The sequence below is a fragment of the Procambarus clarkii genome, chromosome 32 (genome assembly GCF_040958095.1).
Source record: "Procambarus clarkii isolate CNS0578487 chromosome 32, FALCON_Pclarkii_2.0, whole genome shotgun sequence".
Classification (NCBI taxonomy): Eukaryota; Metazoa; Arthropoda; class Malacostraca; order Decapoda; family Cambaridae; genus Procambarus; species Procambarus clarkii.
Window position 1 is genome coordinate 29,637,370 of NC_091181.1, and position 15,441 is coordinate 29,652,810.

Sequence of the window (15,441 nt, forward strand, 5' to 3'; positions counted from 1 at the left end):
CTAATACTTTGCCCAGTCTAGGTGCTAGTAAGCCCTACTTGTAGTCACACCCCCTTCTCCTTATCCATTAGGTCTTTTACGGCCTCTTGGCCGGGTACATTACGTGTTATGTGGTCTCTCACTTATTAGTTATTCTTTGTGTCCTGCCTGTTATATCCTAGTGTTATATAATTACTACACATTTGCACTCGGCCTTAATTCTAGTACCAGTTAACCTTTAGGTTTCTGCAGAATTAGTTTCCATGTCACTATAGGCTAAGGTCTCATACTTACTACGGGTGTACCTTAAGTTAAATCTAGTCCTTGGACTTGGAATTGTTACTGTTAATTCTTACTTTATATATTTACTTTATATATTTTGATATAAACGTTATATATTTACTTTATATATTTACATGTTCAATATTAAGTTTAATATAATATCAACTTTGTTATAAGTCTATAATATAAACCGTGTTTAATATAGACTTTATATAATTACTTACTTTATATTTGAACTCTATATATTTACATGTTCTGCAGAATTTAATCCTCAATAAACTTTAACGCCCCATACTGCCAGTATCTTTCTCCCCCTGGTCAGAAAATGGTCACTGCTTCACAAGCGGGGATTTTTCTGGCGGGGGAGAAAGAAACAATTGCGCAGCGCGTCCCGCGGCGTTGCGCGGGCAGTTTGGGGCCGTATAAATACGGGCGCACAATGGGGCTCTGCCTCACTCCGCCCGCCCTCGCCGCTGCCCTCGCAATACATATACATATGCCCTCGCAATACAATACATAACATATACAATTATAAGCTTTATTAGTGAATCTCTATTAATTAAACAATATATCAGAGAGTGTGTAAGGTTCGGTGTTCCATGTGCGAAGAGACATGGGAGATTTTACATCAGTACAGTAAATGTTTTAAGTATCGAACGCATACTAACGAATAACGATTAGTATAGACCAACACTATTGTTCTATGAAGTCGATTTAACTTCCAGACATGTATTTTTCAATAAGTCTTAAATATTTTCTGGCTAGTTATGTTAGATATTATTAGAAATACGTATTCTACTTGTTAATATAATAAACTAAATTTGCGATCATTTAAGGAGAGAAGTGCGACGACTGGATCACTGTGTACAGAAGGTTGATATGCCAACACTTTCCAGACAATATATCTTGGATAAGTCGCTCCACAACATTGACACCTGGACCGTTGACTTCCTATGAGGCCACATATTTACTTATTTCATAATGGAAGTATATTATTTTATAGTAAATATATGTTTTCTCGTGTTCTGCATTAAGTACCAACATTATAGTGAATAAATATACCATATTTCTTCATTATTTAAGTAATGCTAGGAGGCTTTGAGTAGCTTTGGGTCATTAGGTGAACAGAATCTCCAATAGATGGGGCGAGAGTCGCGCTATCTCTCGCCCGAGCGAGAGTCGAAACTTATTTTAGAATTGATATATCTGTAACGGTTCTATTGTTACGTAAAGTATGGTGACAAATAAACACAGACACTAAGATACTATATATATATTTGGTCGAATATACAGAAGTACACAGGTGATACGTTGGTGAGTTGAGCGCACTGAGCGTTGGTACAGTATCTCGCAAGTGTCTGCTCTAGACCACACTTGAAAGTAGACTCTTGTTTATGTTTGCTATCCTGCTGCTTATATGCCCGGGCAACTCCTCACCGTATTGCCCGGGCAACGCCTCACCTCATTCATCTCCAAAGGTTGACAGGAAAATTAACAATGCATTTGGAGCGAGTATATTATTGGATAATCTACTCGCTACAGAACTCCCCCTCCCAGGGGATGAAAGGAAAAATACTTGATCAAGGAACTTAGCTGGTCAGTGAATTGTACGCCCTGCTCGCGTTACATAACCATCAAAGTTAACTTCCTCCTCTTCGCTGAAGCCTGGAGCAGAGCAGAGAGCTGAGTGAGGCCGGAGTCGTGGAGCTCTATGTGGGAGAGCGTGGCGGCTCGATTGAGAATTGTGAGTGTCTAAACTCGGGGAGCGAGAGCGTGGCGGCTCGATTGAGAATTGTGAGTGTCTAAACTCGGGGAGCGAGAGCGTGGCGGCTCGATGCGGTCGTAGTCTGCTGTCTGCTCTGTGTGGAAGCTGTAACGTCTTGGGTTGATTAGGACTGTACACGCCGAGTACTACATTGTTGACTGTGGAAATTGTAGTCTGGTACCAAAAGATGTAGGCAGTGTGTGGACAAGCTCGGTGTAGCAGGAGAGAAGAATGTGCATAATTGTTGCGTCCTTGGGTCGCTGGTGGAGCATTTAGATCCGGGGCGAATGGGCTCGGGCACCAGGACATTAGGAGGTAATGTAGGCACGTAGTTAGGACAACGAGGTAATCACTGCTAGAGCTGAATTGTCCTGGAGGCGACGAAGAGTCGGAAACGCAAGCTGTAAGTCCTGTACTGCGCAAAGGGCTTGAGTCGGCAGAGTATCAAAATGCAGTGAACGTGTAGATGAATCTGACGAAAGAGCAGCTTTCGTGGGCGCCCCTGTAGAACAAGCAGTGCCCTGGCAGCGACGGAGAGTCGGCAGGACAGGCTGTAGATCACACATTATGTAGTTACTGATGAAGCTGCCAGATGAGTGAGTAGTGATCGTGGAGCAGCAAAGCCGTAGTAGATGAAAATGCAGAGACGATCGCGATGAAAATCATAGCTATGGCAAGGGTGTTGGCAACGTTCCATGACAGGTGGCTGCGGTCCACAGCAAGCAGCAGCAGTGGAGGTCCAGTGAGAGTCCATGTTGTAGTCCATCGTGGCTGGGTATCGTCGAAACTCTCTGGGGTCACCAATGTAACGGTTCTATTGTTACGTAAAGTATGGTGACAAATAAACACAGACACTAAGATACTATATATATATTTGGTCGAATATACAGAAGTACACAGGTGATACGTTGGTGAGTTGAGCGCACTGAGCGTTGGTACAGTATCTCGCAAGTGTCTGCTCTAGACCACACTTGAAAGTAGACTCTTGTTTATGTTTGCTATCCTGCTGCTTATATGCCCGGGCAACTCCTCACCGTATTGCCCGGGCAACGCCTCACCTCATTCATCTCCAAAGGTTGACAGGAAAATTAACAATGCATTTGGAGCGAGTATATTATTGGATAATCTACTCGCTACATATCTTTGTCCTCCAACAAGATATATTTCCTTTGGTGCACTCACAATAACGAGCATATCTCTATCTTTCTGAAGGCATATAATATTTTAGGCTTTATAAGCGTATCTTTGTTAATTACACACTATATTGGCAAGTGAACGAACAAAACGATTCTTCGCGGCAGGGGATCGTATTCCAGGGACCATAGGATTAAGGACTTGCCCGAAACGCTACGCGTACTAGTGGCTGTACAAGAATGTAACAACTCTTGTATATATCTCAAAAAAAAAAAAAAAAAAAGTGCGTAGGCTTCTGCATTCCATGACCGACAAGCTACTGAATGCCACTATAAAAACGTATGTATCTTCACTTGAGCTTTATATATGTCTAATATTAATGTATTTAAAATGAAGCTTATATTTCTATCTTTCTTGAGACATATAAAACATATGTGTTTATTAACGAATTTACGTGAAATAAGCATTGTTCTGAGAGAGAGTTGCTCTGTCGATCAGTCTGTGCGGGGTCGGAGCTCGGCGATTATTAAAACACATGTATCTTCATTAGAACTTTATATATATCTATGGTAAAGTATTTAAAATGAAGCTTATATTTCTATCTTTCTCAATACATATAAAAACATTTGCGTTTATTAACGAATTTTTCGTGAAATAAGCATTGTTCTGAGAGAGAGTTACTCCGTTGCTCGATCTGTGCGGGATCGGAGCTCGCCGATTAGAAAAATACACGTATCTTCGCTTTAAATACAAATATGCCCATGGTAAGGCATTTAAAATGAAGATTATGTTTCTATCTTTCTTGAGACGTATAAAAATCTTACGTTTATTAACGATTCTGCGTGAAATAAGCATTGTTCTGAGATGAATATTGCGGATTTCCGGCTCTACGACCGATGAAAAAATGCAACTTTTATACAACTACAAATATCTTTAGTTTTACTTTAAATTTTGTCCTGAAAGAGTTTTCATATATAGATCCAGTTTCTGCCGTTCTTCTGACATGAAAAGACCTTTGGTTTAATAAGTTATCAAGATGTTTTCAACAATATTACTAGGGCGTTCACCGATTCTAACATGGGCGACCCTTTTGGAAACGCAACACATGGGTTGACCTGATTGATATATGGGTCAGATTCCATTAAGGTTCGGAACACTATCAATGAATACAATGGTAAAGTTATATGGCTTAGATACAAATAATGAGGGATTGGGCAGCATTAGATACAGTGCAAGTTTAAAGCACTAGGTTGGAAACTATGAAGATGAAATTAGGTACTTTTTAGTTTTGTTTTTGAATAAGGCAAAAGTTGGACAGCTTTTCAGTTTGTTAGAGTGAGTTCCATAGACTAGGTCCCTTTATTTGCAGAGTGCTTACACAGTTAAGTTTGACTCGGGATATCAAAGAGATATTTATTTTTCCTGTGAACAGTATTTTTCCCCTTACCTGGTAGTACAGTCGGATTTGTTCTCGATGCACAATTGAGAATTCTGGATTTGAATTCCGAGTGAGACAGGAATGGTTGGGCACATTTCCTTTCAGCTAATGGCTCTGTTCACCTAGCAGTGAGTAGGTAATCAGGAGTTAGTCAGCTTATTGTGGGGTTGCATCCTTGACAGGGTCAGTAATTCGGCCTTGGTGAGGGAGGGGGGAAACCTCGATATAAGCCTAACTTGTATGAATACACTCTGGGTTCCTGTCCCCCAACACAATGAATTAGAATTATTATACCAATCCTGTGGGCAGGAGAGCTGTATACTCTACCCAATTCATGTTTTGTAATACATAATGTACGATCCATTTTATGCAATTTGCATAGTGTATATTATAATTTGGCACCAATTGAAATATATACAGATAATGTTTCATAGAATAATTGTTATAATTTACTGAGAATTACCAGGATTTCTCAAAACAAAACTACAGTACGTGCCTTCAATAGGGTGTAGCTGCTCAGTGATATTCGAATAGGATGGAAAATGGTATGCAAATCTCACACCAGCAGTGGGAATGGAAAATTACAATTATTGTTCAACATTCAGCAAATAGACTATTATGCTGTCCACAGCAATGGGACGAGTACTATGCGACGTACTATGGTACGTGAGGAAGGGTGGGAGCCTGGTGATAGCTAATAACTTTAAATCTACAATAGGAAAACTATGAACATTAGCAGCATAGGAACTATGCGCATTATGTGACGTAAGTACTATGGTATACCGAGGACAGATTGCTAGATAACATTAACATTGATCTTCGAAGAGTCGTAGTTCCCATTGATAAGGAGTGCGTCGGCCAAGAAATCTTCTTTAAAATATGATTATCTTTCCTCTCTAGTAAGGTATAATCTCTGTGATGGATTCACAAACACTATATTTTCTCTGCCTTTCTGATAACATGTACAAATATAAGCTTTATTTGTGAATCTATTAAGCAATGTATCAGAGAGCGTATAGGATTCAATGTTTTACGAGTGAAAAGACATGGGTAAATAAAATAGCCAATGCATACCAACGAATAACGATTAGTATCTATATAACAAAACTATTGTCCCTATGGAATTGATTTAACTTCCATACACATATATTTAAATAAATCTTAAATGTTTTGTGGCTATTTATGATAGATACTATATTATAAATATGCATTCTACTTGTTAATATTCCCAAATAAATTTGTGATAATTTGAGCAGAGAAGCACGATGACTGGATCACAGTGTACAGGGGGCTGATATACCAGCAAACACTCTCCAGTCAACAATACATCTGGGAAAATTCACTTCACAACATTGTCACTTGTTGTACTGAATGGGGTGAGAATAGCTTGAGCTACCTCATCCCTTTGTGTGTATTAATACCTCAATAAACTTATTTAAATTTCAATTGTCGCTTGGACTGTCGACTTACTATGCAACTAAAATGTGTAAAATGATATGCAACAACTCCATTCAAATAAAAGGGCCTAGTCTTTGGAACTCACCCCCTGATGAATTAAAAAAAAAAAATTCAATCCATGCTCTATTCAAAAGTCAAACCATAAAGTACCTAATTTCATCCTCATAGTCTCCTACCTTGTGCTTCAGACTCCCACTGTATTTTGCAGTACCTACTTCCCCAATATTAGTGTACAGTACTTAAGACATATATCTTTACCAGTGTAATCCCCTCTGTCAGTTTATATTGTAGTTATTTGTTCATGTAAAACGTTGCTACAATGTACTGTACCTTTTCATCTTATCGGATATTTTTTTTTTTTTTTTTTTTTTTTTTTTTTGTGATATATACAAGAGTTGTTACATTCTTGTACAGCCACTAGTACGCGTAGCGTTTCGGGCAAGTCCTTAATCCTATGGTCCCTGGAATACGATCCCCTGCCGCGAAGAATCGTTTAAGATATGAATCGTTTAAGATAAGAATCGATATGTTAGATTAAGGTCCTGCCTGAAACTCTGTGCATGTTAGTGGCTTTGCAAGAATGTAAAAATATCACTATGTAATCTCACCAACCCATTGGTGAGATTCTTGTAAATAAAATATTATACTATGGCATCACCTGCCACATATTTACTTATTTCATTATGAAATGAGGTTATTTCAGAGTATACACAGGTTTTTTCATGTTCTGCATTCTGCACCAACATTGTAGTTAGTAAATATACCATATTTCTTCATTACTTGTGTAATGTCAGGAGGCTTTGGGTAATTCCACAGATCAACGGGGGACTGCATTCTTATATTGGGCTCTATCATAACTACATTTGAAACTGTATGGAGTCTGCCTCTGCCTCCTGAGTATAAGTCCTTACTTTGAGGTTACCTTGATGATTCCGAGGCTTAGTGACCCCGCTGCCCGGTTGTCAACCAGGCCTCCTGGTTGCTGGACTGGTCAACCAGGCTGTTGGACGTGGCTGCTCGCAGCCTGACATATGAGTCACAGCCTGGTTGATCAGGTATCCTTTGGAGGTGTTTGTCAAGTTCTCTCTTGAACACTGTGAGGGGTCGGCCAGTTGTGCCCCTAATGTGTAGCGGAAGCATGTTGAACAGTCTCGGGCCTCTGATGTTGATAGAGTTCTCTCTCAAAGTACCTGTTGCACCTCTGCTCTTCAACGGGGGTATTCTGCACATCCTGCCATGCCTTCTGGTCTCATGTGCTGTTATTTCTGTGTGCAGGTTTGGGACCAGCCCCTCTACTATTTTCCATGTGTAAATTATTATGTATCTCTCCCACCTGCGCTCAAGAGAATACAGATTTAGGCTCTTTAGTCGGCCCCAATAGTTTAGATGTTTTATTGAGTGGATTCTAGCAGTAAAAGATCTCTGCACGCTCGCCAGGTCAGCAATTTCTCCAGCTTTGAAAGGGGCTGTCACTGTGCAGCAGTATTCCACTCTAGAGAGCACTAGCTTCTTGAAAAGTATCATCATCGGTATAGCAACTCTAGTGTGAAAGGTTCTTGTTTGTCTGCCAGCTGCACATTGCTTCGTAATGCATTCCATTTGTTAACTACTCTCACACTGAACAAATTCTTTCTAATGTTGCTGTGGTTCATTTGGGTACTAAGTTTCCAACTTGTTCGAGTGGCACTCGAACAAGGGTGCTACACAAACCATCCATGCTAAATAGCTTGTCTCTCTAACCTGTCAGTTCATCTGAGAATTTTTTTTTTTTGATAATTATGTCTGTGCTAACACTTCAATCTTCTAGTGTTATGAAGTTTAATTCCAGTAGGCTTTCCCCATAGTCTTTACCTCTCAGCTTGTAAACTAGCCTGGTGCATACCTATTAACCTTTTCTAACTTCGTTTTGTGTTTAACTAGATATGGACTTCATGTTGGAGCTGCATACCTCAGTATTGGTCCTACATATAAGGTATATAAGGTTCTGAATGATTCCTTACACAAGTTTCTGAAAGCAGTTCTTATTTTTGCCAGCCTCACATACATCACTGATGATTTAATTTTGATGTGGGCTTCGGGGGGCAGGTCTGGCATAGTACCAACCCCCAGATCTTTCTCTCCTGATTCTTGAAGGATTTCATCTCCCAGCTGGTAAGTTATAGTAGCCATTTGGTGGACCATTCCTTCAGCCTGTCTAGGTCTTCTTGTAGTCTCTTGCTATCCTCCTCTGCCTTAGTCCTTCTCATAATTTTAGCATCATCAGTTAACATTGAGAGCAATGAGTCTATATCCTCTGGAAGACCATTCATATACAGTATATCAGAAGCAAGATAGATCCGAGTACAGATCCCTGTGGGACTCCGCTGGTGACTTCATGCCATTCTGAGGTCTCGGCTCTCACGGTAACTCAATACTTCTTGTTGCTTAGGTACTCCCTAATCCACTGGGAGCACCTTACCTATTACTCCAGCCAGTTTCTCCAACCATTTCTTATTGGGGTACTGTATCAAAGCTTTCTGACAGAGACTTTTTGGCAGTCCAGAAATATGCAATCTGCACATACTTCTCTGTCCTGCCGTATTCTTATTACTTTATCATATAACTCCATTAAGTTTTTTAGGCATTATTTTCCTTCCCCAAAGCCATGTTGGTATTTGTTTACATACCTAATTCTCTCTCAGTGTGTAACTAGTCTCAACCTGATGATGCAAGAACAGTACAGTACTTTACAGGGCATGCTTGTCAGTGATACTGGTCTGTAGATGAATGTGTGTGTACTCACCTATTTGTGCCTGCAGGACTGAGCATTGACTCTTGGATGTGTGTGTGTAATTACCTAAGTGTAGTTATAGGATGAGAGCTACGCTCGTGGTGGCCCGTCTTCCCAGCACTCTGTCGTATATCTCTTTGAAACTACTGACCGTTTTGGCCTCCATCACCTTCTCACCTAATTTGTTTCAACCATCTACCACTGTTTGGGAAATTTAATTTTCTTATATTTCTTTGACAGCTTTGTTTAGTTACTTTAAATCTATGACCTTGAAGTTCCAGGTCTCAGGAATTCTTCCCTATCAATTTTATCGATTCCAGTTACTATTTTGTATGTAGTAATCTTATTGCCTCCTTTTTTTCTTCTAATGTGACACCTTGTTTACGAATGCCCTTCTTTATGAAGTTTTCGGGTTACGAGCCCACTTTCTTCGTAAAATCCGAAATGGGTTACAAACTTTGCCTCGGGAAACATAGTTTGTTGATATGCGTATGGCTGACCTAGTGTGTGGTGGCACGGCGACTGCACCTCAATTTACCGGTGCCTCCCGCCTAGTGACAATTGTGCCTGAATTCTTTGTAAAGAATTTTTTTTTTTTTAAGATTTTTGGGTATTTGAACATAAGTTATTATTATATATCTCGCCATGGGTCCCAAGAAAGCCAGTGGTAAGGTTCAAGCCAAGAAAATACATGTGAGAATGACCATAGAGAAAAAACAAGAGATCATTCGTAAACATGAAAATGGTACACGGGTTGTAGAACTAGCAAGGCAGTACAACAAATCTATGTCAATGCAATGCTCTATAATTGCTAAGAATAAGGACATTATGAGTGCTAAAGTGGCAAAAGATGTATCAACCATCAAGAAACAAAGAACATAAACACTTGAGGATGTCGAAAAGTTGTTATTAATATGGATACACAAGAAGATGTTAGCAGGATAGCATTTCAGAGGCCATCATTTGTGAGAAAGCAAGGCAATTGCATGAAGACCTTTTAAAGAAAACCCCTGGAAAGAGTGATGTAAATACAAGAGAGTTTAAGGCAAGCAAGGGATGGTTTGAGAAATTTAGAAAAAGATGTGGCATTCAGTGTTGTGAGGCATGAGGAGGCTGCCAGCTCAGACAAACCAGCGGCTGAATGAGTTGTTGACAAATTTAAAGATTTTTTAGAGTGAGGGATACCTACCACAACAAGTGTTTAATTATGACAAGGCAGGACTATTCTGGAAAAGATTGCCTAAGAGGACATATATTACCCAGGAGGAGAAGTCATTGCCCAGACACAAGCCTATGAAAGATAGGCTAACTCTTGTATTGTGTGGTAATGTGAGTGGCGATTTGAAAATTAAACCCTTGCTTGTGTATCATTCTGAAAATCCAAGGATTTAAAAAAAAATACAATGTGCAGAAAACCCAAATGTGTGTGATGTGGAGGGCTAATAGTAAGGCATTGGTGACAAGGCAATTTTTTTATGGAGTGGGTGAATGAGGTGGTTTGCCCTTTACATAAACAAATATCTGCAGGAGAAAAGTTTGCCACTCAAGACCTTGACAATGCTCCTGCCTCTCCTCCAGGCTTGGAAGATGCATTGTTGGACAAATTTAATTTTGTTACAATAAAGTTTCTTCCTCCTAACACCACTCCTCTAATTCAGCCTATGGACCAGAAAATCATATTTAATTTTAAGATACTTAATGAAAGGGTACTTTTCCGGAAATGTTTCGAAGTGACTGATTCTACAAACCTCACTCTCAAAGTTCTGGAAAAAACATTTTAACATTTATAGTGCTTTAAAACTCATTGACAAAGCCTGGCAAGAAGTGACTCAAAGAACCCTGATCTCTGGCTGGAGAAAATTGTGTCCTGAATGTGTTTCAGAACTAGACTTTAAGGGGTTTGAGTCTGGACCTGAAGTGCCAATTGTTGAGGAAATTGTTACTCTGGGCTGGAAATTGGGCTTGGAGTTGGATGGTGCTGATGTGGAGGAGTTGGTGGAGGAACACAGCGAAGAACTGACCACCGAAACACTCCTAGCCCTTCACAATGAGCAGCAACAAGAGGCAGCTGAGGAAATGTCTTCAGGGAAGAGGAGACAGTACAGATTGTCCCTTCCTCAACAATTAAGAAGTGGTGTAGACTGTGGGAAGAAATGCAAACTTTTGTTGAAATGACTCGCCCAGAGCAAGCTGTAGTAGGCCATTGCATTAACCTTTTTAATAACAATGTGATGCCTCACTACAGAGAAGTGTTACAACGAAGGGAAAACAATCCTCTATGGATAGATTTTTAGTGAGAAAATCAAGCAGTGAGCCACAAGCAGGTTCTAGTGGTATGCAGGCAAAACGTGCCAGAGAGTGTACCCCCAGAGAAGTCATCACTGCCTGATGTTATAATGGAAGGGGACTCCTCTTCCAAACACTAACACCACTTCTCCTCCTCCCTTCCTCACCATTTTCCATACGCCAACAAGAGTCATCAATAAAGGTAAACAATAACTTGTACATAGTACTTTAGTACTGAAGAATTGGGTGAATTAAGTATAAAATTTACTTTGAAGTTAATTTTTTGGGGAGTGTGGAATGGATTAATTCAATTTACATTATTTCTTATGGGAAAATTCACTTCGGTTTATGAACCGTCTATAGGAACGGATTAAATTCGTAAGCCGAGGTACCACTATTTTTTAGTTTTAGTATATTTAATGTCTCTAACCTCTCCTCATTGCTCTTGTTCTTCAGTTCTGGGAGCTATTTAGTGGCATATCTTTGCATGTTTTCCAGTTTGTTGATGTGCTTCTTAAGATATGGGCACCATACAACTGCTGCATTTTTCAGCTTTGGTCTAACAAAAGTCGTGAACAATTTCTTTAGTATTTCACCATCCATGTATTTCACCAACCTCAGGACTATGAATCCGAAGCGCTGTCCACTCAGCTGTTAGGTGCCCCTTAGGAGAAGAGTAAAATGTATATATATTTTACCTAAGGGCAACCAGTACTAGGGGCCTTGATGAGGACAGAAAGCTGGCTTGTTAAAGGTTCCCCCATTTGCCCTAATGATCTTTTCCAGCAATTCTGAAATTATCAAGTGTAGCATAGGCTCCTCGTACAATGTTCTTTATGTGGATAGTTTTCTATCTAGAACCACCCTTATATCTCTTTCTTTATCCAAATTCTTTAAAGATTTCTCACATAATTTATAGGTTGTGTGGGGGTCTATGTTCTCCAATTCCACATTCCATAACATGGCATTTATTCACATTAAATTCCATTTGCCAAGTGGTGCTCATTACACTTATTTTGTCCAGGTCTTCTTGAAGGGCATGGCAATCATCTAAGTTTCTTATCTTCACTATTATCTTAGCATCATTAGCAAACATGTTCATATAATTCTGTATTCCATCTGGTAGATCATTTATGTAGACAATGAACATTACTGGTGCAAGAACTGAACCCTGTGGTACTCCACCTGTGACATAGTAGTGTGGATAAGTGTGTATGTTTTTTTGAGTCTACAAGTACAAGTCCCAAACCCTATGTTCGGTAGATCTATAATTACGTTGGATTAATGCAGTAATGTGTTGCAGGGACAAAGATGGCCATCTAGCTCGATGGTGCGGGTGTTTTCAGTGTTCTGGCTGCTTTTCTGTCTGGTGGCGACCGTGTGCTATGTGGGGAACCTGACAGCCTTCCTCACAGTGCCAGCACTCTCCCCAACCATCGACAGACTCGAGGACCTCCTTGACTCAAACTTCGTGTGGGGTATTAACAGCTTTGGCGCTGCTGACTACCAGCTGTTCAAGACGAGCAAGGTACAGGTATCTGTATTTGTTGGATCAACTTTCAGATCTTGGACTTTGTCTTTCTTACCACCAATTGTCTAATGCAATAATTTCCGACTTTACTTTCTTATTTAGTTTTCCATTATCCTGCTACTTTTATGGTTATGCTGTTAAGTGATTATCCCATTTTCTTTTTCCACTGTGTCAATTTCCTTAAGTATTTTTATATGTCTACCATATCCATTCTTTTTTTTTTTTTAGCATCGTTATGGCCAGCAATTCAGTACATTTTTAAGTATACATATGTGATTTTTGAGGTGGTTGGCTCCACAACAGGGGCTGCATACTCTAGGATTGGCCCTACATATGTGGTGTACATTATTCAGAATGCATCCCCCAATGTTCTCCATCTACCCTTAATTTCCCTACAGGTGCCCCTCTACCAGGAGATCTTTCGAGGGCTGACGTTCTGTCCATCGCTGGTGGAGTGTGTCCAGCGGGCCCTGAAAGAACGATTTGCTTTCATCTCCTTTAAGACATACCTAAGGGATGCCATTGCCATGCATTTCGTCGACAAGAACGGGGACACCCGGGTGTATCTGGCTAAAGACAGCTTCTTCCCTGCAGACACAGGCTACGCTGTGCAGAAAGGGTCACCCATGAAAGTGAGTTTCATGTTTGAAGAAGACTGTGTAGTACTAATTCCTTTCGTGCTTGAACCATAATTACTTGAGTTTACCAGGTAAACGCAAGTAAGGAACCATTGGTTTAACCTCCCTCCACAGCCCCTCTCCTGTGCCAGGTAAGTCCAGTACGGGCTCACCATAGTCCATGCTACTTGGAACTTTTGTTTTGAGTAACTGAATCTAAAACAACAACATAACCTCCCTCCCTCCCCCCAACACACGCACAGCACTCATACACACAAGCACATTTTGATCCATCTTGAAACTTAATCAAGCAGAAACAATAATAAGTTGAAAGGAAACCGTCATAAGACCAGAGAGGGGAAGAAGTTATTTTGAGGTTATCTTGAGATGATTTCGGGTCTTAGTGTCCCCGCGGCCCGGTCCTCGACCAGGCCTTCTTTTTGTTACTAACCCCCCAGGAAGCAACCCGTAGCAGCTGTCTAACTCCCAGGTACCTGTTTACTGCTAGTTAACAGGGGCATCAGGATGAAAGACACTTTTTGCCCCATTTGCCTCCATCTCCACCAGGGAATCGAACTTGGAACCTCAGGACTATGAATCCGAAGCGCTGTCCACTCAGCTGTTAGGCGCCCCTCAGGAGATGAGTAAAATGTATATATATTTTACCTAAGGGCAACCAGTACTAGGGGGCCTTGATGAGGACAGAAAGCTGGCTTGTCAAAGGTCCCCCCATTTGCCCTGATGATCTTTTCCAACTGCATTTTAAAACCCAGCAGAGTTTAGGCGGTTATGACTTCGGCGGGTAGGCGGTTTCACGGGTTTACAACCCTATGGGTGAAAAAGCATTTCCTGTTTTCTGTCTTACATTGTGGTTTGTTGAGCTTGAACCCGTTGCTCCTCGTTCGTGTTACATCTGACCTTTGGAAGAAATTGTCCACATTGATATCCTCCAAATTGTTCAGTATTTTAAAGGTTTCAATGAAATCCGCCCTGTCATGCCTGGTTTGCAGTGTTGTTAGCCCAGTGGCCCCTCAACCATTCCTGATAGGTGAGATGACTAAGTTCTGGTATGATTTTTGTTGCCCAGTGTTGCACCTTCTCCAGAGCAGCTATGTCTTGCCGAAGATGAGGTATCCATGCCTGGATGCAATAATCCAGATGGAGGCGCACCAGATTTGGCACCAGATATACAATTGAATGACTATTTTCTTTTCCTTGAAGGTAAAGGTATGCTTGATTATTCCCAGGGATTGGTTCGCTTTTTTTACTGCCGCTCCCACTTCTTGTGCAAATTTTAGTGAATGATAGATTCTGACTCCAAGGTCTTTTTCTTCATCTATCTGTTGTAAGGCAGTGCTGCCAATTTGGTAATTGTGACATGGATTGTTGTGCCCCACATGCAAAGTCTTGCATTTATTGATATTAAACAGCATTTGCCAGTCATCTGACCATTTATGGAGTTCATGTAGTTCTTTGTAAGGTCTCAATATCATCTTCATTTCCCACTAAACCATATATCTTAGTGTCATCTTAGTAAGCATGGAGAATTTGTAATATTCTCATCTATGTCATTGATGTATATGGCAAAAAGGGTTGGCCCAAAAATGGTTCCCTGTGGGGCACCCCACTTAGCACATTTCCCCAGTCAGATTCATTCCCATTTAGCACAACCCTTCGTTTTCTATGTTTCAACCATTCCAGTATTCTCCCATTTATTCCATGTGCCTGTAATTTCCTTGCCAGTCTCTCATGTGATACCTTGTCAAAGCTTTAGCAAAGTCCATGAAAGCTACATCTACCGGAAGTCCTTTGTCTGAATAGCTAGTTACCGTCTCCAGAAATGTGCAGGTTAGTAAGTCAGGATCTATTTTTAACAAACCCATGTTGCATTGATTTTTACAAGATTGTTATAAGATGTTGTATGATTCCTTCCTTTAGGATTCTCTCCATGAGAAGACAGAAAAGAGAGCACTCTGTCCAATGACCAGAACAGCTCAGGTGGCGCATGAGCAGGCCGAAGGTGAAACAACACACGAGACAGCTTGCGAAACAGCGCAGAAGTAACATCAATACCGAAAGCAAGCTGAAGCAGCTCTGCCAGCGCCGTACGATACGAGGCAACAGTATTTGGCATAAGATGATGGTCCTGGAACAACCAAGAGAGAAATGACAACACCACCT

At 40.6% G+C, this 15,441-nt stretch overlaps 1 protein-coding gene across 1 annotated transcript in view; it reads left to right on the forward strand.

Moving 5' to 3' along the window:
• Window positions 1-15,441, forward strand: part of LOC123759331 (glutamate receptor ionotropic, delta-1) — a 54,620-nt gene that overhangs the window by 31,221 nt on the left and 7,958 nt on the right. The window contains exons 8-9 of the mRNA XM_045744231.2: window positions 12,416-12,640; window positions 13,042-13,275. Coding sequence (XP_045600187.2) covers window positions 12,416-12,640; window positions 13,042-13,275 — 459 coding nt within the window. The remainder of the gene's footprint in view (window positions 1-12,415; window positions 12,641-13,041; window positions 13,276-15,441) is intronic.